Source organism: Panicum virgatum, chromosome 1N (genome assembly GCF_016808335.1).
Source record: "Panicum virgatum strain AP13 chromosome 1N, P.virgatum_v5, whole genome shotgun sequence".
In the NCBI taxonomy this organism is placed as follows: Eukaryota; Viridiplantae; Streptophyta; class Magnoliopsida; order Poales; family Poaceae; genus Panicum; species Panicum virgatum.
Window position 1 is genome coordinate 7,223,715 of NC_053145.1, and position 23,128 is coordinate 7,246,842.

At 49.5% G+C, this 23,128-nt stretch overlaps 1 protein-coding gene across 1 annotated transcript; it reads right to left on the reverse strand.

The window, feature by feature from the left end:
- Window positions 1–12,820: 12,820 nt before the first annotated feature.
- Window positions 12,821–22,328, reverse strand: LOC120654923 (putative multidrug resistance protein). The gene is made up of 6 exons (XM_039932601.1): window positions 21,846–22,328; window positions 21,697–21,751; window positions 20,951–21,587; window positions 20,301–20,841; window positions 14,640–15,515; window positions 12,821–14,570 (listed from the first exon to the last, which is right to left on the reverse strand). Exons 1-6 carry the CDS (start codon window positions 22,083–22,085, stop codon window positions 13,200–13,202), a joined length of 3,720 nt encoding a protein of 1,239 aa, XP_039788535.1. The 5' UTR covers window positions 22,086–22,328; the 3' UTR covers window positions 12,821–13,199.
- Window positions 22,329–23,128: the final 800 nt, after the last annotated feature.

The following is a 23,128-nucleotide window of genomic DNA, read 5'->3' on the forward strand; positions in this document are numbered from 1 at the left end:
GTACTGGGCCATGTCTACTCACACGTGAGCCCATAGGGTCACACACTTAAGGGCCAGAAGCCTAATGAGGATGAGATCCACATTAGATTGGGCTTAGGTGCACTAATGAGCTTCAGTTGGCCCATTAGGGAATGCCCAAGGTGGAGCCCAATGGGAGCCCACCTAGGGGCGCAACAAGGGGCTACAAATAGAGGGGTGGGGGCATGGTACTATTCGTATGAACAGTAGCTTCTGCTACAGTAGCGCCCCCTTTCCCTATTCCTCCTCCTCGTGCATTGGCCCTATTCGTTCTCGCGGATCTAGCAATTCGAAGTGCGACGCTTCTTCCCGTACGTGTGGACTTTGTGGAGGTGTTGCGCTTGCTGCACAAGGACGAGTCGTTCGTGAGGAGGTTCACACAACTGCACTGCCGGCATCCATCTGCACTACACCGACGCGCTACAGAAGTTCCGCAGTCGCACGTCTAGTGGTAATCCCGTGATCTATAACTGCAGTAATCCTGGTTTATGCAGTAGAAAAATTTTGTTTTTGCTACCCCATATTCCTACATCCAAATGGCATCGACACGTAGTAGTATGAGCCGAACGGCGTGATGAAGGATGTCGCGAGCTGGTCAGATTCCTTCCTCGCTATCTGGTGATAGCCCGAGTAAGCGTCTAGAAAAGATAAGATCTCACATCCATTGGTGGAGTCGATTATCTGATCTATTCTAGGCAGAGGAAAAGGGTCCTTGGGGCAAGCCTTGTTTAGGCTAGTGTAATCAACACACATCCTCCATTGACCAGTTTTCTTCTTTACAAGGACTGGGTTAGAGATCCGGTCGGAGTGATAGACTTCTTTTATAAAGCCAGTAGCTAATAGTTTAGATACTTCCTCTCCAATGGCCCTACGCCTCTCGTCGTCGAAGCGGCGTAGGCGTTGCTAGACGGACCTGGATCCCAGCAAAATGCGGAGCTCATGCTCGGCGACCTCCCTTGGGATGTCCGGCATGTCGGACGGCTTCTAGGCAAAAATGTCCTTATTGGCGCGGAGGAAGTCGACGAGCGCGAGTTCCTATTTGGCCGACAGCTGGGAGCCGACCCGCACCGTCTTGGTTGGATCGGCCTCGTCGACCATGACCGACTTGGTCTCATCGATAGAGACGAAAGTCGGTGCATGGCTAGGCTTGCCAGGGTCGAGGCGGCACTCGGGAGTGGTGGCGCGAAGCTGGCCAAGCTCCGTCGAGTTTGCCGCTGTGGTGACGAGGTCGAAGTACTCGCGGCTGCTGACGTAGGCCTGCTCAAAGGAGCCGCTCACTGTGATAACTCCGTTTGGGCCCGGCTGCTTGAGCTTGAGGTAGGTGTAGTTGGGCACCGCCATGAACTTGGCGTAGGCGGGGCACCCGAGGATGGCGTGGTACGCCCCCTTCCAATCTACCACCTCGAATGTGAGAGTGTCGGTGCGGTAGTTGGCTTTGTTGCCGAATGTGACCGGCAACTCGAGGTTGCCGGCCGGGTACGCCTTCATGCCCAGCAGGATGCCGTAGAAGGGGAAGAGAGAGGTCCGCAAGCAGGCTCGCGGGATCCCCATGGCTTCCAGGGTGTCGATGTATAGGATGTTGAGGCTGCTGCCCCCGTCCATCAGCACCTTGGACAGGCGCATATTGCTGACGACGAGGTCGACGACGAGCGGGTAGCTCCCAGGTCGAGGGATGCTGGATGGGTGGTCGTCCTAATCGAAAATGATGGGCGTGGATGCCCATTTCAACTTTCTAGGGATAGCGCTCGCGGCGGCACATACCTCGCGAAGCTTCACCTTCTGCTGTCGCCTGGAGCATTCGTCCTCTAGGCCGCCGATGATGACCAGGCACTGGTTCACCTCCGGGAACGACCCTTCCGCCGGCTTCTCCTTGTCTTGTTCGGCATCGGGTTGCTTGTCGCGGCCGTCTCCGTCGAACTTGGCTGTCCTGCGAAGGAGGCGCTTCATCATGTCACAATCCTTGAATTTGTGATTCACCGGATAGCCATGGTTGGTGCATGGCTTCTCCAGGAGCTGGTTAAAGTGATCGTTTCTGGGAGGGCGCTTATCTTGGCGGTCGGTCGCCGCGACCTCGCTGGCGGCGGGAGGGCGGCGATTCTTCTTGCTCTTCCTGTCGTCGCGACTCGAGGAAGGCCTGTCGGGGTTGTGTCGTTTCGCCTTCGCCACGTGCTGGTCTCGCTCGAAGACGGCTCCGACCGCCTCCTCACCGGAGGCGTGGTTGGTGGGGATGTCCAAGAGCTCGTACATGGTGCGCGACTTCTGGCACCCTAGTTTGTGGACCAGGGTTTTGCAGTGCGTCTCGCTGAGGAACGCACTGAAGACGTCGGCATCGACAACGCCGGGGAGCGAGTTGCATTGCTTGGAGAAGCACCGGATGTAGTCGCGCAGGGACTCGCTGGGCTCCTGCTGGCAGTTCTTGAGGTCCCAAGAATTGCCAGGGCGCACGTATGTGCCCTGAAAGTTGCCTGATGAACACCTTCCGGAGGTCCGCCCAATCGCCGATGGAGTTAGCGGGCAAAAACTCCAGCCAGGCGCGGACGTTCTCTCCCAGGCAGATCGGGAGATACTGGATGATGAAGCGGTCGTCGTTCGCCCCTCCGGCCCGGCATGCGAGCCGGTAATCTTCTAGCCATACACCGGGGTTGGCGTCCCCGGTATATCTCACGACGTTCGCCGGTGGCCGGAAACGCTGGGGAAAGGCGCCCCACGAATCGCCTTGGAGAAGGCGCTTGGTCCGGCGGGGTCTGGGCTCGGGCTCCGGTCGCGATCCACGTCGGGGTCGCAGGGGCGTCCCCTGCGCCGGAGCGGTGAGCGTTCCGGATTGGGTGCGTACGCCCTCGCGTCTTCTGCTCGAGCAGCCGCGTGGTCGACATCAGCGTGGTGCCTCGCCTGCTGCCAGCCTTGGATCACACTGCGGGCATCGTAGTTGGGGCCGACGCTACCGTGGATTGGCGGCCTCGGCGGGAGTGTGGCGGCACCAGCCAATTTATCCCGGCTTAAGAGCGCCTAATCAACCTTTTACAAGAATAATCCAGTCAACGCTCTTAAAACGGAACAAATCCGGTAGTCCGTCGGGTTTCACCCAATTCAACCACCAACAACCATGTCTCAGATATACATATAGGATCATTTTGCTTTGGAGCATCAGACATTACACACAGACGTTAATGGTATATCAGAAAATCAGATGAGATTTATTATACAATAAGCACAACCCTTAGTGCAAACCAGTTCTACAGAGTTTCAAAACGTAGATCCTACCGTCGTACGGTTGGATAACATGCAGGCCTAATCTCACAAGAGTTTATAAAACATCCGGAGGTATATGGACTCAACATACACTCCGGGTCTTGGTGCTTCCCTCCTCTTTGGTTATTCCGGCGGCACTGTTAAAACAATTAAAGCACAAACATGAGTACGAAGGTACTCAGCAAGACTGACCCGACTATACCAGTATAACTATATAAAGAATCAAGGAGCATGCAAGGTTGTATTTGGTGGACTGGCTCATTTTTCAAACATTTGGACTCCCAAACAGTGACCATACCTAATTAAGGACTGACATAAAGACACTAGTTCAATAATAACTCTAATATACAGGCACCAAGATACCTCTAGGTTCACAAGAAACAACTTTTATACTAGTTGCATCGTAATTAGTTACGATGTTTAAGCGAGATCAAGCGGCATTCATGTCCAAGAATTGCGGCGATTCGAATCGATTTTACACCCTGCAGGGGATACCGGATCACACGTCACGTACAAGTTTCGCGTAAATCGCACGTGGCAACCTTTCATGTGGAAGATACTAAACCCTGAACCGAGCTTACCCAGACCTGGGTTCGCACCCCCGTGAAGGACCCCTCGTCAGGCCTGATCTCAACTCAGGTTTCAGGCTACGACCCCGCCAACTTCCCACCTTCAAGTGGGGTAAAACTTGGTTCAAAAATTTAGGTCCACCAAGCTACCGGGCATACTGATTCCATATGTCAGGATGTGACCGGTAGGTTCCGCTTCTCTACGGTCAAACATACCATAGTTCCTTATTCTTTCTTTGGAAGTGAGGACAGAGCTAGAACTCCTTTTCTGCTCTATACTCAACCACCACCATAACCATCATCAACCATTGTCTGGTTTCCTCAAGTGAACCTCCGAGTAATATCTAGACTTTTGTTGCTTTTAGTGTAGGTTTCTTTTAGATATTTTGGTTTGATCTAACTAGTTGAGAAGGTGGCAAAGATGTCCTTAAATCAAGGAAGTTGAACATGCTTCAAATGGGTTTCAAGTATCTCCTAGACTTAAGCATTCAAATGCAGTACATAAATAATAATATAAGTTAATTGAAATTAGTAGGCGTAGATGCTCCGGTGCTTGCCTTTCTCCGATTTTGAAGGTGTCGTTTCAACTTAAAGTTCTTGTATGAGCTTTGTCCTGATCAACTTCCTTTCTCCTCTTCTGAAGTCTCAGGCAACGACTTGACGAACTCGGCTTGGACGACTTCGATCGAATTCTAATCGTGATGATATGCAGTGTTAGTGCATGAATGCAAACCATTTGGAAGAATTGAATTACAACTTTACACCTCCTATAAAGTTGTAATCCAACACCTAACACACACTTAAAAACTCTTACCACAATTTAATCCTAATAATTAAGCCTAAACAAATTTTTAGCAATTATTTAAGGTTAACTTGAATTATTCTATACTAAGAAAATCCTATTTACCTATTTATTATTATTCCTAATTATTTCTAACAATGGGTTAAGTATTCTCCAAACTTTACTATTAAATGGAATAAGGAATTAAGTATTTATTTAAATCCCTTATGAATAAGGAAAATAAATAAATATTAACCCTTAATATTAACCTAAGGCTTTTATATTTTAATGCATAAAAGAAAATAAAACAAACCTAATAAAATTGGTTTGACTATTTTTGGACATTTCTACAAACTATAAGGAATTATGGAAGAAAACAGAATCGAAATCTAATTTCTAATAAATCTTAAGTAGTTTTGCAAGAAAACCCCTCCAGCTTCTCTTTCTCTCCAGTTAAGCCCTGCTTTCTTTCACTTAACCCCCTTTACTTTCTTTTCTTCTTCCCTCAACTCCTTTCTTCTTTTTTTTTTCCCTCACGGAAGACCCTCCCCTGCAGACGCACAGCACAGGCAGGTTGCAGCCTCGCCGGCGACGAGCACACCAGCGACCAACCCCGGGCCCACGGCCTTCTTCCCGACCTGCTCTACCACTCGGGGCCCCAAGACCCCTCTCCCTTCTGCTGGCAGCAGGGGCGCTATGCCCCCCCGACGAGCCAGAGCTCGGCGGACGGCGGACGGCCGCGCCAGCTCCTTCCTGGCCAAAACTTCAAGGCCGAGGAGAACCTCTACCACTCCCTAAACCTATCCCAGCCTATACCCGAGCCTCGGGACCGCCGGAGCACAGAGCCCCGCGGCGACCCCGGCGGCCGCGCCCGCCCACGGTGGCGCGCGCGCGTTCCGGCCACCTGCGACCACGAACCGACCAGCACACGTTTGCTACACGATCCACGACCCATAAACCACCTCCTAGACAACTCAAACACGATCCAAAACGTCGGCAACATAGAGCTGACCAGGGACCTGACCTCTCTGCTCGACGGCGGGCTGAACGGGAACGGCGACGGCGCTGCGGCGGTGGTGGTTGGCGGCGGGGGCTAAAACCTACTCAAATCAGTCGAGGGAGGGCTAATGGTGCTATGGCTGCGAGGAATTGAACCAAGATTGAGCAAGGACGACGAATTTCGGGAAAACAGGGAGGGGCGCAAGGAGGGGATGGACTGTCTGTGGATGACGACGACGGCCATGGCGGCTTTTATTTGAATTCAACCGACCCCATCTGAGCTCCACCTCCTGCTTGCATGCTTGCTCGTGTCCTCACCCATGGTTCACACGTGGATTCTTTGAATTGGGCGCGAATTGGACTACGGCAAGGATAAGAACAAACTCAGTTTTATCTGTTCCGATATCTCTGCAGTCTGCACCTTTTGTTCCTTCTTCTGAACCCGAGATTTGCATCCTTCCTTTCTTCCAATTTCATTGTTAAATGTGAAAATAATCCAATACAAAAGTTATATAGGGGGCATTCCTCTACAATTTTTATCACAGGAGCTTGCCTCGATTCGAGGTCTATCGCATCCAAAAAGTTCATGGAACATCTCAGTTTTAGATGAAATCCTGTGTTTCAGTTATCACTCAAACCTGCCATGTTTGAGTTCCAAGATCACCATATTTCATCACTAAACATTGAAATCGACCAGAATAAAAATTGTAGAGAATACTTCCCTCTACATTTTTCGTATTGAAAATTTTCTCAGATCCAACCTCTAACCCACTCAATTCTGACCCTGAAGTTGGTTGTTTGTGTTGAATTAATCTGAAATTTCAGAGTTTCAATTAAGTTACCCAAGCCTGCTGGCTTTGAATCTTATTATCTCCCAATTCTGCATGTATACTCCAAAATTACCCAAAACCAAACTCATATAAGGTACATAACTCTACAAATTTCATTATATGCACTTGAGTTGAATCAAACTCTAACTTGTTCAAAAAGAGCTCTGAACATTGCAGTTTACACTGAGTTAAAGCTGAATGTTTCTGAACCTGATTCTTGCAATGTACTTGTCTCCAAAATTTCCACTGTACATCGAAATCTCCCAAAATAAAAGTTGTAGACCTGATATGTTTCCATAATTTTTGTTGCAGGCACTTCTTCAAATTCAGCCTCTAACATAGCTGAAAACTGCTCTGAAGCTGACTGTGTATATTGGTTTCAGACTGAACTTCTCTGTACCTGAAACTTGCAATGCACTTTCCTCCAAATTCTCACACTAAACTTAAAAATATCCAATAAGAAAATTTGTAGGTTTTATAATTATCTACAACTTTTGTTTCAGGCGCTCTTGCTGATTTGGCCTCTAACCTTTTCAAAACTTGCTCTGAACAAGTAATGTTCAGGCTGTTTTCAGCCAAGCTGTCTCAAACCTGCTGATTTGTAGCTATTTATCTCATAATTCTGTTCATAAACTCCAAAATCTCCCAACATCAAAGTTACTGAACTAACATTTATCTACATTTTTCCTTTCATGAACATCTCCCAGTTCTGATTCTAACATAGCTAAAAATAGCTCTGATCATGACAGGTTCGCGGTTGTTCGGAACTTTTCAGACTTCCTTTACAAACTGGCATTTTTGAATTCAATTTGAATTCATTGCTGGTTGTTTCCATGCAAACAAATTGTAGGCTTGCAAATCCTGAACAACCATTTTTCCATTTTGGTTATTATCATCGAAAGTTACACCATGCAATGATACTTTATTCAGTTTCAAAGTTGACCCTTTTTACTGAAATTTCAGACCTAGAATATAAAATGTTGGGCTGATTCAAAACTTCATTTAAACTTTGAATCCTCCAATTAAATTCTTATCATCCACAACACACTTAAATCATGGTTCCATCGCTTAATACATACTTTGTACTGTATTTCCATGCTGACCAAGGGTTGACTGGCTTAGCAACATTTCACGTGATAAGTTGATGAATATGCCTAAGTAGCCATTTTGTCTTCTCATGTAACTTCTCAAATTCAACCTCTGTTTGACGAAAATTCGAATTCCACCCTTCGAGTTGTGAGTGTCATCTGTTCAAATCTGCTGTTTGATACTCTTTAGAGAATTTAACATTCAAACTTTTCAAATATGGTCGAAGTTTGACCAAATTTGACTCAGTTTGACTTTTCTATACTCTATTTTCTTTCCTTTCCTTTTTGCATCTCCTTTTGTCCTTCTAAACCCTAATTTCTTAGGGTTAATCCATGCTCATAAAACGTGGCTGTTACAGGGAGAGGAGCGGATGCCGCCGCCGGGGGTGGCGCGCCGCCCGCGCTGGCCTGCTGCGCCGGTGGGGGGAGCTGTACTTCGGGCAGTTCCCGCCCGCGGTGACTCGCGCCGCCGGCGGGGCACGAGGTGGCGGCCTGTCGGCGGTGCAGTGACGAGCTCTCCGCCTGCTGGACGGCGGCGAGTTCCACCAGGTTTCTTACCTGGCGGTGAAGATCCCTCTAGGCCGGATCCTCCGACTCAGGCAGTGTCTGCAGGAGGATCGCGGCCGTGGTGATGTTTTGGCCCGCGCGAAACTCTTGTGGAAGTTGCATGCGGGCGTCGTTTATGATGTCGTGGTTGACTCCGCGCGCGCGCTGACGTGCGGAGCCTGCGGGATTCATCCCTTTTGACCCAGAGGGAGCCCGCGGAGGCTGGTCCACGGGTAGAGGCGTGCTCTGCCGCCGAAGACGAAGATCCTTGCCGTGGGCCTGCGCGTTGGCGAGTGCTCGTCCGCGGTGGTCCGAGGGAGTGCGCGTCTGCTGAGACGGCACCACCTCCGGCGGTGGGTCGACGACGGGGCCGTCGGCCATGGCGCACACGCGAGGCGGCGCGGATGTCCCCTCCAGGTTGTTGTCTCCTGTGCTGGAGGAATCGCTTAGGGGATCTTCGTAGCACAAGAGGTCGTGGACGGAGTCATGGTAGCTTCCAGTCATGCCCATGAACTGGGTCGTGGGCTAGCGCCCTTGGGCGGCCTTGTGCATCTCCTGAGCATAGACGCTCGCGGAGTTGCGCAAGCCGAACGGGAACCACTCCGAGAATGAGCAGGGTGTCTGGAGCGGAGGCCCGCCCGCGAGCTACCGAGAGACATTGGCCAGGGAGAAGAGGACCAAGTTGACGTCCTCGACAGCGGGGTTGGAGGCCATCATGAGCGCGATGCGGCGGAGGACCGCACGAGTTGGTTGTGATGGTCTGCGCTTCCTGATGCGCCAGCGGATCGATCGCCGGCGCTTCAGTTTGTGAAGCTTGAGAAGAAGAACGGGCTCCTCTGCGGCCGCCGGGGCAGCTTCCTCCTCGTGGAGGCGCAGCGCACCGAGCTGGTCGATAATGAACTCCAGACTCCCGAAGTGGAAGGTCTGGGAAGGCGGGAATGGTGGAGGCACCCATGATCCGTCGCGGAGGATCGCGGGAAACTCCAGGGAGCCGAAGCGGATCGTCTCGCCGCGGCTCGCCGCCGGAGCGGCGAATGGAGTGATCAAAACCATCCGATCGCCGAAGCAGTGAACGCACAAAGCGCTCCCCACGGACAGCGCCAAACTGTCGCTGCGGTAAATGGGCGACTACTAAACTACTCAATTGCTCGTTTGTTGTGCGCTTGATCGGATATGGTCTAGCACGCAAAGACTTGAGGATTTAGACTGGTTCCGGCCGAAAATGCCCTACGTCCAGTGTGGGGGTGGTGTTTTTGCTCTATTGCTCTCGAGCCAGGGTGCTCAAAGTTCTGAGGGGAGCTTACAAACGGTGTCAAGCAGTGTCAAACCTCTAGGCGTCCAACCCTTTCCTACGTGGGGGGCTTTCCCTTTTATAGTCCAAGGTGGGGGCCCCATTTACATATATCTAGCGTGGTGTCTGGGCTCCGTCTGGGAGTCCTTCGTCCTTGTCAGTCGTCGAGGCCCACTCGATCAGTCGGGAGTGGGGAGACTTGAGTCTGGTTGGCTTTCTTGGGCAACGGGTTGCCCAAGCGTTGTACCATCCTAGGCCAGTCGGGATGGCCTGGTCACTCGGATGGTCTCTCGGGGATCACCTCTGGTCTTATCCGCTTGGGTCTATGCTCCTTATCTGCAGGGCTACCTCACGTCTTCCTTGCGTAGCCCCTGTCCATAGGACAGCACGCTCGGTGAGGGGTACCTTACCGAGGCCAGGCAGGGGATGTCCGGTCACGCTCGCTGGTGTAATGGAGTGGTGCGCAGTGGCGACCATCATTACAGTGCGAGAGGCGACGTCCGTTGATGCCCTCTCCCGTAGTGTCACGGGGCCCGTACGGGCGGCGCTGTCTCTCTATCAGAGAGCCCTGTAGCCTATGTCTACGCCGCGAGATAACGGGAACAGGCGTCGTGGATCCTGTGCGGGAGCCTGTCTTGACCGGCACGCTTGTCAGGCAGGGCGGCAATCTTGGAGCGCACGGCCCGGGTCGTCCGGTACGGCTCCGACCCGGGGCGCTAGGTCGGGGAGCTTCCACGTGTCCCGGGAGGTCGAGCTCCCAGCCGTATTGGCTTATGAAGGAAGGCAACTGCCTACGCTGGTTGGTGGGCCACGCCGCGTCCGGCACAGGAGTCTGGTTGGGCTATCCCTGCGCGAGTCAAGCCCGTCAGGGGTTCCGGGTTTACACCCCCGTCAGCGAGTTTGCCGCGATCGCGATCTATCCTGCTCCTTAGTCGTAGGCTGCCGCGGCCGGCGGCGGCGGCGGGCGTGCGGGCGGTGGGAGAAGCGGGCGGATGACGTGCATGCGGCGAGATTTGCGAGTGGACGAGCGCTGGGCAGGTTGAAACGATTGAAACGAAGGAAAATCACAAGTCGAAATTCAAATGAGCAAGCTATGACTGTCGCAGGCTTAACCAACGGGAGAGGGCGACGATGTAGATAGAAAAATGTCATCTTTAGCCTCTTTTAGTAGTAGAGATAGAGATAGGGAAGGAGACAATGACGTAGATGAAAAAATATCACCCTTAGCATTTTTTAGTAGTAGAGATAGAGATGGAGGAGTAGAGAAATCACAATGCCTAATCGCACCCGACGAATAAAGAAACACTGCAAATGTTGTGGGCCTGTGAGGGCCACCAGGGGCATTAGCCGCAATTAGGCCCAGGCAAGCCCAAAAAAAATTGTGGAATTCGTTGACCGACGGGAAAATGTGTAACGGTTACTTCCTCGTAGGCGGAACACGTTCTCGCCGTCTGCCGCTGCCGCCGCCATCATCCGAATCATTTATCTGTGGAGATCTCTTCCCCGTGACGGGTTATTTAACTATTTGTCATCCTCACCAATGGCACTCCTTGAGAAGCCACTCTTATAAATGTTCCTACATATTTGGAACAGTGAATCAATCTACATTTTTTGCTGGCGTGGCGAGCCACGCCCTCACGCCAGCATGGACGGGTCATACAAAAAGACATCAATGCCCCTTCATCTATCCACTGGCGTTAGTTTGCCTTCACTCTTCCCTTCTATGTCTCTCTGAACAGTGGGACCCACCGGTCATCTCCTACCTCCAGCTCCAGGCTCCCCAACCAGCCAGATACGTCCCGACAGCAGCTTCCCGCGGCCAGCTTCTTCCCCGGCGAGCGCATCGACCCCCTCGCCTGGGCGCAGGAGGCGCACTGGTCCATGGGCGGCCTCGGCGTCAAGCACCTCCGCGTAGCTCTGCCGGTTCTCCATCTCTCAGTTTCTCTCCTTGCTCCATAAACAGCTACGACGTCGTCATCGATCTCGGGCGTTAGGCCACCATAGGTCGCTTGCTTCAACGGTGAGCACCCCCGCACCTTCCTCTACCTCCCCTAAGCCATGCACCTCTCTATTCTTGCCAGTACAGAGCCCCCCACGAGCTCCAAAAAACACATCGATGGCTGCCCATGGCCACCTCCCCTATGTGCCTCAATCCTTAAAGGAAACTCCCAAAACGGAAACCCCTCTCTCCCTCCTCTACTTCCCCATGCCCTCAGATTCTGAAACGGTGTCCGGAGCCCCATTCCGGCGAGCTCCAGGAGCTCAGCCACGCACACCTGGAAAGCATCAGGAGGAAGGTTGAAGATGGCCCTGACATGTAGGTCCCACGTGGTTAGTGGTAGGAGACGGAGGAGGGGATGGCTAACGTGAGGGAGGCATGGGTATAAGGGTCATTTGATATGCTCAATTCAGGCTAGCGTGAGGGCGTGGCTCGCCACATTAAAAAAATGGTAAAATATAGACTAATATATTGTTCAGTGGCAAATATATAAAGACGTTTGTAAGAATGGTTTCTCAAAAAGTGCCACCGGTAAAATGGAAAATAGTTAAATAACCCCGTGACAATCTCCAGCCCACACGCTTGCCTCCCCCTCAGCCGCCGCCACCGCTGCGCGCGCCCGACGTCCCGACTGGCGCCACCGCGCCACCAGGGAGCCGGTCGGCCACCCCTCTCGCTTCGACCAGGTGATACACTGATACCACCAGTGTCCACCACCATTTTTCTACTACGCTGAAAATTTTGGATGTATCATAGCTACAGATTCCCCCCCCCCCCCCCCCCCCCCCACGTCCTAGGAGTGAATCCAAAGCAGAATCACTGTTCGGCAGCCCAGTAGTTGCTGAAGTAGCTGTACCGTCTTTTTTGGTCGCATGGTTCGGCTTCTGACTGTTATGAAATGCCAATTATTATAATCTTCACAGCTGCAAATACTATTGTTGGGCATGCCCCCAGAATTTGATCATATCTGTTGAAATGTGTACTGAATTACTTGTAGAGTTGTTTTTTTGCCCACACGAGGGACCACGCCCGAATATTGTTAATTCAGGAAAGCAACGAAATTACAAGGTTTATGAATATGTTAAATGCGCGCTTACAGCCAAATCAACGAAATTGTACTGAAGCAATGGTAGAGTTGTGGATGGGAATTCAGGAGTGCTACATCAGTTGAGTGCTTTGCTGATGCTTTTAATCAGGCTTCCCAGCTGAGCAGCACTTCCAGTTGTGGCGCTCAGAAATTGCAGGGTTGAACATGTTTTTGGTGCAAATCCTGTTTAATTTTAACTCATCCTAAATGGTTCACCCCAGAAACTTTAAGCTTAAACTTGGAAAGATAGCTTGTACTATATTAACCATTTCCTGTGTTTCTTTTTTGTTTGTCTCTGTTCTGCTACTTGTCATATTGGGTCATGGAGTTTGGAATTTACTAATCTACGTGGTTCAGAAGAAAGATGAAAATGAAATCTAACATAATAATTTCAAATACACAAGTCAAAGAAGAATAAGATACAACAAAAATCTAATGTACATCTTATCTCAGATTCCCTGGCCGTTGCACCACTACAATACATATCCAACAGTTACATCAAGAAAGTATAAGCTTGACTAATTCTGTGTACTGATAGAACAATGGGAAGAAAAATAACCTACTGCCACAGGAATTTTAATTTTCTGCTGAACCTTCTTGCAGGTGATCAACGACAACAACAAAACCTTGTAATCCCAAGCAAGTTGGAGTAGGCCAACCATTTCTTGCAGGTTGATCAAAATGGTTTTCATCTGAATGGGCTGCACATATGGAGGTAATTCTGTGTTGTCATGCAAAAGCCTCAATGCTGATTTCCTCCTTGTTGCAAACTGACCAATCCAAAGTATGTTCCAGAGGGACCCTTGGCCATAAGGGATGCATGTGTGCCCTTCTCCACAACAATTCCCTTCTCAAGCACAGTGATCTGGTCACAGTTCTGGATTGTGCTGAGCCTATGCGCCACCACAATGCTTGTCCTGCCAACCATCACTCGGTCTAATGCCTCTTGTACCACCTTCTCAGACTGGCTGTCCAGTGCACTTGTTGCTTCATCCAGTAGCAGTATTGCAGGGTTCTTCAGGATGGCACGTGCAATTGCAATGCGTTGTTTCTGGCCTCCTGAAATCTGAACACCCCTCTCACCACACCATGTCTCGTATCCATCCTTGAGGTTGCTAATAAAGTCATGTGCATTCGCAGAGCTTGCTGCATTCTCAATTTCTGCTTCAGTTGCTGTTTCTGTACCATACACAATATTTTCTCTTATTGTACCTGCAAATAGTGTTGGTTCCTGGCTGACCAATCCAATGTGACGCCTCAGGGCTCTGAGATTGTATGTTTTGATGTCTCTACCATCAATCTTCACTACCCCCCGAAGTGGGTCATAGAACCTCTCTATAAGCCCAATGATTGTTGACTTGCCAGAACCACTTTGCCCAACAAGGGCTGTTGACTTGCCTGGCTGGATGCTCAAGGAGAACCTCTTGAAGATAATCACATCTGGCCTTGAAGGGTAAGCAAAGTCAACTCCTCTAATGTCAACCTCACCTTTTAGTTTTTCTGGCTTGTACCCCTGAGGGTTGTCAGGGTCGATTTCAGTTTCTCTGTCAAGAACAGCAAACACTGAAGCGACTGCATCGGCACCCTTAGCAAGGTCTGTAGTCATGCTACCTGCATCTGCAATCACACGCCCTGTGCTTACTAGAATCATGAAGGTTTGGAAGAGTGCCTTGGCAGTTATGTGATGCTCAGCCATGAGCCTGCCACCATACCAGAAATCGAGGGCCCATGTGCATGTCATAAGGCTCATGGAGGTGCCAAGGCCCAGTCCTGCGAACCATGACTGTCTGATGCTTTCCTTGCGTGGCCCATCCTGTGCTTGATCAAAGAGGCTTAGGATGCGGTCCTGGGATGAGAAAGCAGTGATGGTGCGGAGATTGGATACAGCCTCAGCTGCTAGCTTGCTACTTTCAGATTGTGCCTGTATTGATTTCTTGGACATGCTCTTCAGTAAAACGCGGCGTGCATAAAAGCAAACAATGATAATGGGTTGCACTGCTATCATGACAAGGGCCAAACGCCAAGCTATCACCAGGCCCATGGTGCAGGCTATAAGAACTGCAGAAACTGTCTGGATCACCAGAGCCATTCGATCACCCACAAGTGACCTCACCTGCAAAAAGAAATGTCAGGTATTATTTTTTAAATACGCATAAGCATTAACTTATGTTTGTATACTTACAACGTTGGCATCCTTGGCAAGTTGTGAGCATATGGCACCACTGGAGTTCTCGTCACGGTCAAACCACCCAATCTCAAAAGTAAGGATTTTTGCAAGCATCTGTTCTCTGACTCTCTTGGTGAGGTATTCCCCCATGGCACCGAAGTTGTAATGTTGCCCAATATTGATCAAGAATGAGAGCACTGCTAGACCAACAAAGATGAGTGCATAGGTCCTTGTTTTGTCCTTGATCTCATTGTGGTCTGTCAAGAAGTAGATTGAGATCATGCTTCCCATGGCAAATGCATATGCAGGCTGTATGCCTCCAAACACAACAGCACTGAAGCTTCCTATCAGAGCCTGCTTCCACTCTGGTGCATTCAGCATCAGTAACCTTCTGAATGATGGGACGGGAAGCTTTGGCTTGTCGGTACTATCATCATTTTCTGCATCACCCATCGACCGTACTGAGCTTGACCTGCTAGCTGCAGAGAACCTCCTGCTCAAGCTGTGGCTGCTAGATTGCCCACTTCCAGTTCCACCAACCTCATTAGTCTCCCTTGAATCGCTGGTCTGCTGAAGGCGGACAAGAGATGTGTAGAGGCCACTCTCATTGGCAATGAGCTCATCATGGGAACCCAGCTCCTTGACCTCACCATACTGCATCACAGCAATCGTGTCAGCATTCCGGATTGTGGAGAGCCGATGTGCAATGACAATAGTTGTCCGACCCACGGAGGCCAGGTCAAGTGCCTCTTGCACAACACGCTCCGACTCTGTGTCCAATGCGCTTGTGGCTTCATCAAGGAGGAGGATCTTAGGTGACTTAAGGATTGCTCTGGCAATAGCAATCCTCTGCTTCTGACCTCCAGACATTTGGACACCACGCTCACCCACCTGTTTTATTGAAACATGGTGAATATCAGGGTGCGAACAACAACTTGTATTTCACAGAAGGGAACTTGATTTACACAATGTCAACAGATTTATACTGAACTTGTACCTATCTGTCATTCTACTGACAAAATCATAATTCAACTTTGGTTTGGTAGAGGATTAACTTAAATTCGTTATACTAACTGTTGTGTGATGGCCCCTCCTTTTTCCATTTCAAAACTTATTTAGCAATGAAAATCAACATGTATGTAGAGTCTATCGGATGGCATCCTTCTAGTGATGCAGGCATGTAGGAATGGACAGCTAGCTTCTCTTGAGCATTCTAGCTCAACATTCTACTGTATTAAAGGGTTATCCTGTTCTTCTGTCCACACAAATTTACTTCCCTATGTAAGTTGCCTAGAAAACTTAGTACAGAACCTGCCATTGGCAGGCAGAGTCTTTGTTTGCAGTCGGTGAAACTTTAATCTTAGTTAATAAGTGAAGGAATAATAAACATGTGGTATGCATGTTTGATTGTTTGAAGTTACCATTCTACCCTTAAATCACCAACTGAGATGGTTATAATTCACAGATGATCAGATTGCCCATCTTAATAGTGAGATGGAGCATTCAGGAAGACCTGCTAGATGTCCTTATTCTCATTGTGAACATGTTGAAAATTGTTATATCTACACATAGTTGGCGATATTATTGAGGACACTACACTGCTTCCCTTATATAGTTCTATTGATGTTTTGTCCTCTCGAACCTTAAATCCCACACTTTCATGTAAAGTTATATTATGCTACCCCAATAAGTTTGCTTTTGTAACTGATTGAAGCTCATCCAGTCATTCTCAGTGGCAAACATATTCACCACTGATGGGAATGGGCACATCAGATCAAAATTGTTGCTGTGATTTCTCAGTATATATTTGTGCTCATATTTTATCTCTAAAGTGGTTCTGTTGTCATTCTGCAGCAGTAATACACAACAGCTCTGCTTTTTTTAAACCAGATAATTTGTCCCTTCCCCCAAATGGATATTGATGAAGTCGGGTTGTAAGATTACTACACAAATAGTGTTCTCGAAAGAATACAAGGTTTCATCTACGTCAGGTGTTCATTTTGTAGACACATTATTTTATTCTTTGAGTTATAACTCATCCTATCTTTGTTCTTAGTTGATCTCCACTAAGGTCACTCTCAATCCTGTGACCCGTAGTCTCATACAAGTTTTTCAAGACTGACAATAGTTGTAGGTGAGTGCAGATAATGATGGTTTCTGAAGAAAACTGATATGATAAGGTGAGTTGAAGGCAAGCGCAAATCTTCAGGACTTTTCTTTGATGTCTATCCATATTGATAATTAACATTAATATCACAATTATCACAAGGATATAAATTTGTCTTTTCGGATTGAAATCCCATCTATCTATCTTCAAAATGTGTAGTCAATCGTTTATATTATTTTTAATTGACCATTATATTGTTTCATGCTGTATATTTATTCCCCTTAATCAAACCAATGCCAGACTGAGGACCGAACACAGCCATTAATGAAATAAGGTGTTCTCTTATTTCTATAGATGTTAATATGAAATACTGTTATAGTTACCCTAAAAATGTTACAGCAAAAGTCTATTTGGCCCTTCTCTAATTCGACATTTATAGATGCTACTTGTGTATTATTTATAGGAAATTGAACCATGTTCAATTGATAATTATCCATGGTTTATCAGTGCTGATTGTTGGTACTGCTTAACTGTAGGTGCAGTGCTAAATTTAAATGCTTTCATTATCTAGGACTCTTTCCTGTGGTCTCACATGGGTGCATGAACGATTGAAATGAAAGTTCAGTTGCAAAGTGGCCCTTCATTGTTGTCAAACTCACAATAATACAGGTATGAACTGGTGAAATACCAACTGTGAGGATATTTTGAGTGCCTATCAGGTCATCTTGTTAGAGTTTTGCCCACATCAAAGACTATTGTCCCCTGATTATGGGTGCGCCACAGAGGTTGCCACACAGTAGAATATGCTAGTGGTGGGAATGTGGCCATGAATGAAACATCTCAGGTTTACATGCTTGCCACTGAGTCTGATATCATTAGAGGGATCTTTCATTATTAGCTGGGACATGACAGATTCACAAAGTGCTACGTAGGGATATTTGCATACTGCGAAAGTACGTCTTTTTCCCCTTTCGTAATTAGTATCTTTAAAATAACAGTTTGCTCTGGTGGCAACAGACAGGACTAAAGATCCTTTCCTGAAACATTTCAAGTTTCTCTTTTTACAGATAAAACTTCATGGTGGAAGCACTTGTGCCACTACCCAGACATACTAGCAGGGGCACTTTCTGCTGTCAATCTCTGCCCGATTGTATTTGCTGTCATAATTATTAGTGCGTGACAGTGCCTCGGTAAAATCCTGTTTGCTGGGAAAGATGGCACACCCAAAACTGTTGGATGGCAAGCCTTTTTCAAGGTTACTAGATTTGCAAAGAGGTTCTTGCTGCTTGCCTTCTGCATCCACCGACCACAGAGGCACACGCCCTGAGTGGTGGGCCAACCGTTCATCCTTTCCCAATTTGGGGTCACCACTCACTCTTCTATGATTCCTAGGTCCCACTCCCACCATGAGCAATCTGGCAAAGCGTGTGCTCTGATCCCTCCATATGTCAAAAGGGTCACAATGAAGTGGTGTACATGACAGCCTTAGAAATACTGGCACGGCTGCTAGGATTACAGGGTTCAACTACTAGTCTCCAGTGGAAAGGTGTATAACAGAGTATTATACAGTTCAAAATGTCTGGACAGCCTAATGAAATTTCTAGTTGGTATGTGGATGTATCTTCAGCTGGCAGTAACAGATCTTGTGACCATGTGATTGGAAGATTTTGCCAAAGCAATGAATGATCTGAAGAAGGAATCATGCTGATACCACACGGCAAGGACAGTTACACCACAGCTTGTTCATTCAGACAATGCGCTAGATTTCAGGTATTTCTATGACTTCATATAGTTATCTTAATTTTATTTTCTTCTATACTTTTATTCAGTCAACATATATGATGTAACGACACAATGGTGCACCTAGGTTGCACCTTCAACCTGTGTGTTTCATTAGATGTCAATTGTCAAGCTTAATCATAGCTTCCATTTCCTGACTTGATGGTTTGGTTTCCCCACTCTTCAGTGCTGTTTATGGACTTTGCTTTTGCGTATTGAACTCTTCTTCCATTTCAGGAGCCCTAATACTACTCTTGACGGCTGGACCAGTCAGAGTGCTCCTATTTCTAGTCGCCCTATTCCTCCAGCAGGCCAGACACATACCCGTAGAACTTCTATTTGATGTTGGTGACTGAATGCCACTTTATTCAACCATGCACTATCTAACCCATTTCCAGCACTATCAAAATCATAGATTTGTTCAAGTGATTATTTCTTCTGTGATGGTTCTACATCTTATAAGAGTAGTGGGCATGGATTTCCTGGGACCACAGTGCAGACCAGGAAAACTTTTCTTCGAGCGCACTGCAGGGGCAGACAAGACCCATGTCCTTGGCCAGCGATGCGGTGCCTAGCGAGCCAGCAGCTATAGCTAGCAAGCACTAGAGGATAACCAGATGGAGTAGTGGACTAGGTAGTGTTGCTTCCAGATAAGGGGGAACACTGTAGTACACTAGAAACAAAAGCTGTTGCTTCTAAAACCAACCTTTGCTCCTAGCCTAACTTTTTCTAAGATTTCTGTTATTTTATGAATAATCAAAGGTGCCTTTGAATCATCAACAAAAGATGCACGATTCACCAGAAAATTGAAAGTATTATATATAGTTAGTGATGAGTTGTAATCCCACAGGCACATGCTATGGCCACCTAACCACGTTGTATTATTTGAAGTTTTAAGGACAAACTGCTAACTGCTGGAGTAGTTGTTGAAGCAGTATTGCCTCCCCGCCCCCCCCCCCCCCCCCCAAGTTTTCAAATGTGGGAGCCATTGAATTTTTTTTTTGGTACTTTGTGTTGTTTTCCTCCCAAAGGGGAAAGCTATAACTCACCCGAGTGATTTGGAGGCTCTTCTCACTCGAATTTTATTCTTCCCCATCTACACCTCCTCCAATTCCGGTGAGGTTAGAGTTTCAGGATTGCTGAGGGACTGGTGCTCACCGTTGGCCTTAGAAGGGTCGGCGGCGGCAGGCCGGCCCGGGCAGGGCTGGGGTTGGGGCGATGGTGGCGGGATGGGCCGGCGCGGCGGCCAGCGCGGGCGGGCTAGGGCTACCCTGGAGCTCCGGCGCAACCCTAGCCCACCCGCGTCGGAGGGGTGGCGGCGGGGCTGGGTGCCGATGCAGGGAAGAAGAAGAAGAAGAAGGTGGAAGAGGGGAGGGAGACGGCAGGGGAGATAAGGTGGGGAGAGATGGGTGAATCTAAACCATCTACATCCAATGGTTCAAATTTTGCTTTTGCCAACGTTTCCAGATTAATTTAGAAAAGCCAAAAAGGGGAAAGAATATCATGATTACTCTTTTCACTAAAATTTTGCAAGACTCTGTACGGCATGTAGTGGACCTAATAAGCACATTAGTACTACTCAACGAAACCAAACAAATTTATTTGGGGGCATCAAATTCCATGCACCAAATAAGCATTTTACTACTAGCTAGTGTGCACGAAAAGTGAGCATAATTTCTTTTGGAGGAAAGAACTTGAGAGTGACTTGTTTTAGATGAACTTGACAGTGACATGCAAAGGTAAGAAAAGCCTACTGAATCAAAAAACCGCATGCATTTCGGGAAATTTACCTGCGTGGCGTAGCCCTGCGGCAGCTGGGAGATGAAGTTGTGGGCGTTGGCCGCCTTGGCCGCGGCGACGACCTCCTCCTCCGTCGCGTCCTCCTTGCCGAACAGGATGTTCTCCCTGATGGACGTCGCGAACAGCGCCGGCTCCTGGCTGACGAGCCCCATCTGCGCGCGCAGCCACTTGAGCCGCAGCCGCCGGATGTCCACGCCGTCCAGGCTCACCTCGCCGGAGGACGGGTCGTAGAACCGCTCCAGCAGCGCGATCACGGTGGACTTGCCGGACCCGCTGCCGCCGACTAGCGCCACCGTGCGCCCTGCCGGGACGCGCAGGTTGAAGCTCGCGAAGATTGGGGTCTCCGGCCGCGACGGGTAGCAGAACTCCACGTTCTTGAATTCCACCTCGCCGGCGACGTTGGGCAGCTCCTCGCCGGCGCTGCTCTCGGAGTCGATCTTGGGCACCCGCCGGATCACCTCCTGCACCCTCTCCGCCGCCGAGCTCGCCTCCGAGAAGTACTTGACGTTCGACAGCCCCGACCCCAGAGCTCTGCATGGTCCGTTAATGGCGTCATCGTCGTTATCCATATAATTAGCAGCAGGGATTATTAAGGAATCGAATCGCAGGCTTTGCGGCTAGTGTCGCCGTTGTTACGTACAGGCCGCCGACGACAATGGCGGCGGAGACGGCGAAGACGGTGCCGCCCTTGTAGCCGTGGTACATGACGAGGCGGCTGCCGTACCAGACGTTGAAGGACCAGATGGCGAAGGTGATGCCGTTGCTGCCGATGGCGACCCCCTTGGCGAGCCCCTGCCTGATCCCGAGCCGCGCCGACTCCTCGAGCGCGGCGGCGAACTGCGCCATGGTGGCCCGCTCCGCCACGAACGAGTACACGGTGCGCACGGAGGAGACGGCCTGCTCGGCGATGGCGCCGGGGCGCGTGTACTGCTCCCTGATCCGGCGCGCGAGGCCGATGAGGATGCGGCCGTACGTGAAGCCCGGGATGATGAGCAGCAGCACCGACGGCAGCGCCACCAGCGTCAGCCGCCACAGCAGCGCGAACCCGACGGCGTAGCTGCCGACGAACATGGAGCAGTTCATCACGAAGTTGGGCACCTTCTCGCCCAGCACGTCCTGCACCACCAGGCTGTCGTTGGAGACGCTGGTGATCACCTCCGACGTGGAGCCCACCTTGAGGTCGAAGTACTCCACGTCCTGCCGGAGCACCGCCCGCAGGTACCGCGCCCGCATCCGCGACGCCTGCCGCTCCGCCGTGCGCGCCCAGCAGTACCCCTCTGCGTGCGTGCATAGATAGATTAGACGCCACCGTCGTCGTCGCCGACGGCAATGGCATTCATAGATTCATGGAGGGCGTGGCGTGTGCAGTGCGGCTGGCCGGCTCACCTAGGAACGCCACCACCCAGTTGCCGAGCGCCAGGAAGAGGAGGTTCCGCGCGTTCTGGTAGCCGATCGAGAGATGGAGAGGAAACGTCAGCAACGGAGGCGAGGGAGACAGACGACGGACTTTATCCGATCCTAATTCTTCTTCCTACCTCGTTGATCTTGGAGCTGAACTGCTGGAGGACGTCCGGCCCGCTGCCGAGGTCGTTGAAGATGCGGCTGGTGATGAGGAGCATGACGGGCGTGGACATGCCGTCGCCCATGGCGCCCACCAGGCCGAGCACCATGAGCGCAACGTCCACACCGTCCGCGTGCATCAACACCGACGCGAACGACCGCAGCGCCGGCGCCGCCTTCTTGGCCGCCTCCGGCGGCCCGTCGTCCTTACCCATGTCGACCGGCCGGCGCCGATCGATCGAGGCCGTCGGCGTGCTCAGCTGGCACCCGGGGCTCGCCGCGCCGCCGTGTCCTGCCTGCCCGTGACCTTGCCTTTGGCAAGCTGTGAATTGCGATGGCAATTATATGAGGGCGGGGATTGACTTGGCGCACGGCTCTCGATCGTGGCCAATTAACCTACCTTAGCTTGGCCTCCTTTTCAGGCCGTTTAGGCGGTAGGCTCTGACTGAACCTCTGGAGAAGAGGAGGGCCAGGGGGGTTCTTGTTCTTATATAGGGTCGCAGTAGGAGCATGCGCCATCAAGCAAGTACTAATTGCTGCTAGGAGTGGTCATTAGTCAAGAAGATCCAGCTCTGCGTGCTTGCTCTTGTCTCCTGCCATATTTCTTTCTATACATACCAATACCAATATGTTTGGACAGCCAGGTATTGGGCCTTAGTATAATGAAAATCAACTTTTTTGAACTACTTTATTTCCGTATTGCTTGTGGATGCACAAATAGGGGTGGTAAAGGATCTCAAAGTTTAGTCTACACAATCTAAAAGCCGGGTCATAAAATGGTCGGGCTCTTATTTTATATAATTTTAAACTAAAAATATATAAGGATGAAGTTGGATGTGAAGAGAGAACTAGAGCTATGATCATCCGTGCGCACAATGCAATTATGTTTTTTTTCTTGGAACATAGCGCGAAGCTGCTCATGCACACGAGCGATTAGAGTGGCAGATCTTAAAACTGACGAAGTCATAATAGAAGTATCGACAGGTAGTCATCTGACATGAAAAAGAATAATCAGCTAAAAATTATGAGTGAATCTAACTGACCGAAGCCACGTCTAGTTTGCGATCATGTGTAAATATGTTGTAAAGAATACGAGAATAATTGAGAACCATAGCTTTGGTTGGGAGTGCGAGCGTGGTGGTAAACTTCTATATGCCAATGTAGTCATGCTTTCAGGGAGAAAAATAACTTACTTCAGTTTAGACACGTGGGAGAAGTAAGATTAGGATTGCTTAACTAAAACAAGTGTAACGGTCAA

Coding starts and splice junctions, on each gene's coding strand:
- LOC120654923 (XM_039932601.1), bottom strand. CDS start 22,085: ATGGGTAAGGACGACGGGCCGCCGGAGGCGGCCAAGAAGGCGGCGCCG. Junction 21,752..21,845: donor TCAGCTCCAAGATCAACGAG/GTAGGAAGAAGA, acceptor ATCGGCTACCAG/AACGCGCGGAACCTCCTCTT. Junction 21,588..21,696: donor CTGGGTGGTGGCGTTCCTAG/GTGAGCCGGCCA, acceptor GCACGCACGCAG/AGGGGTACTGCTGGGCGCGC.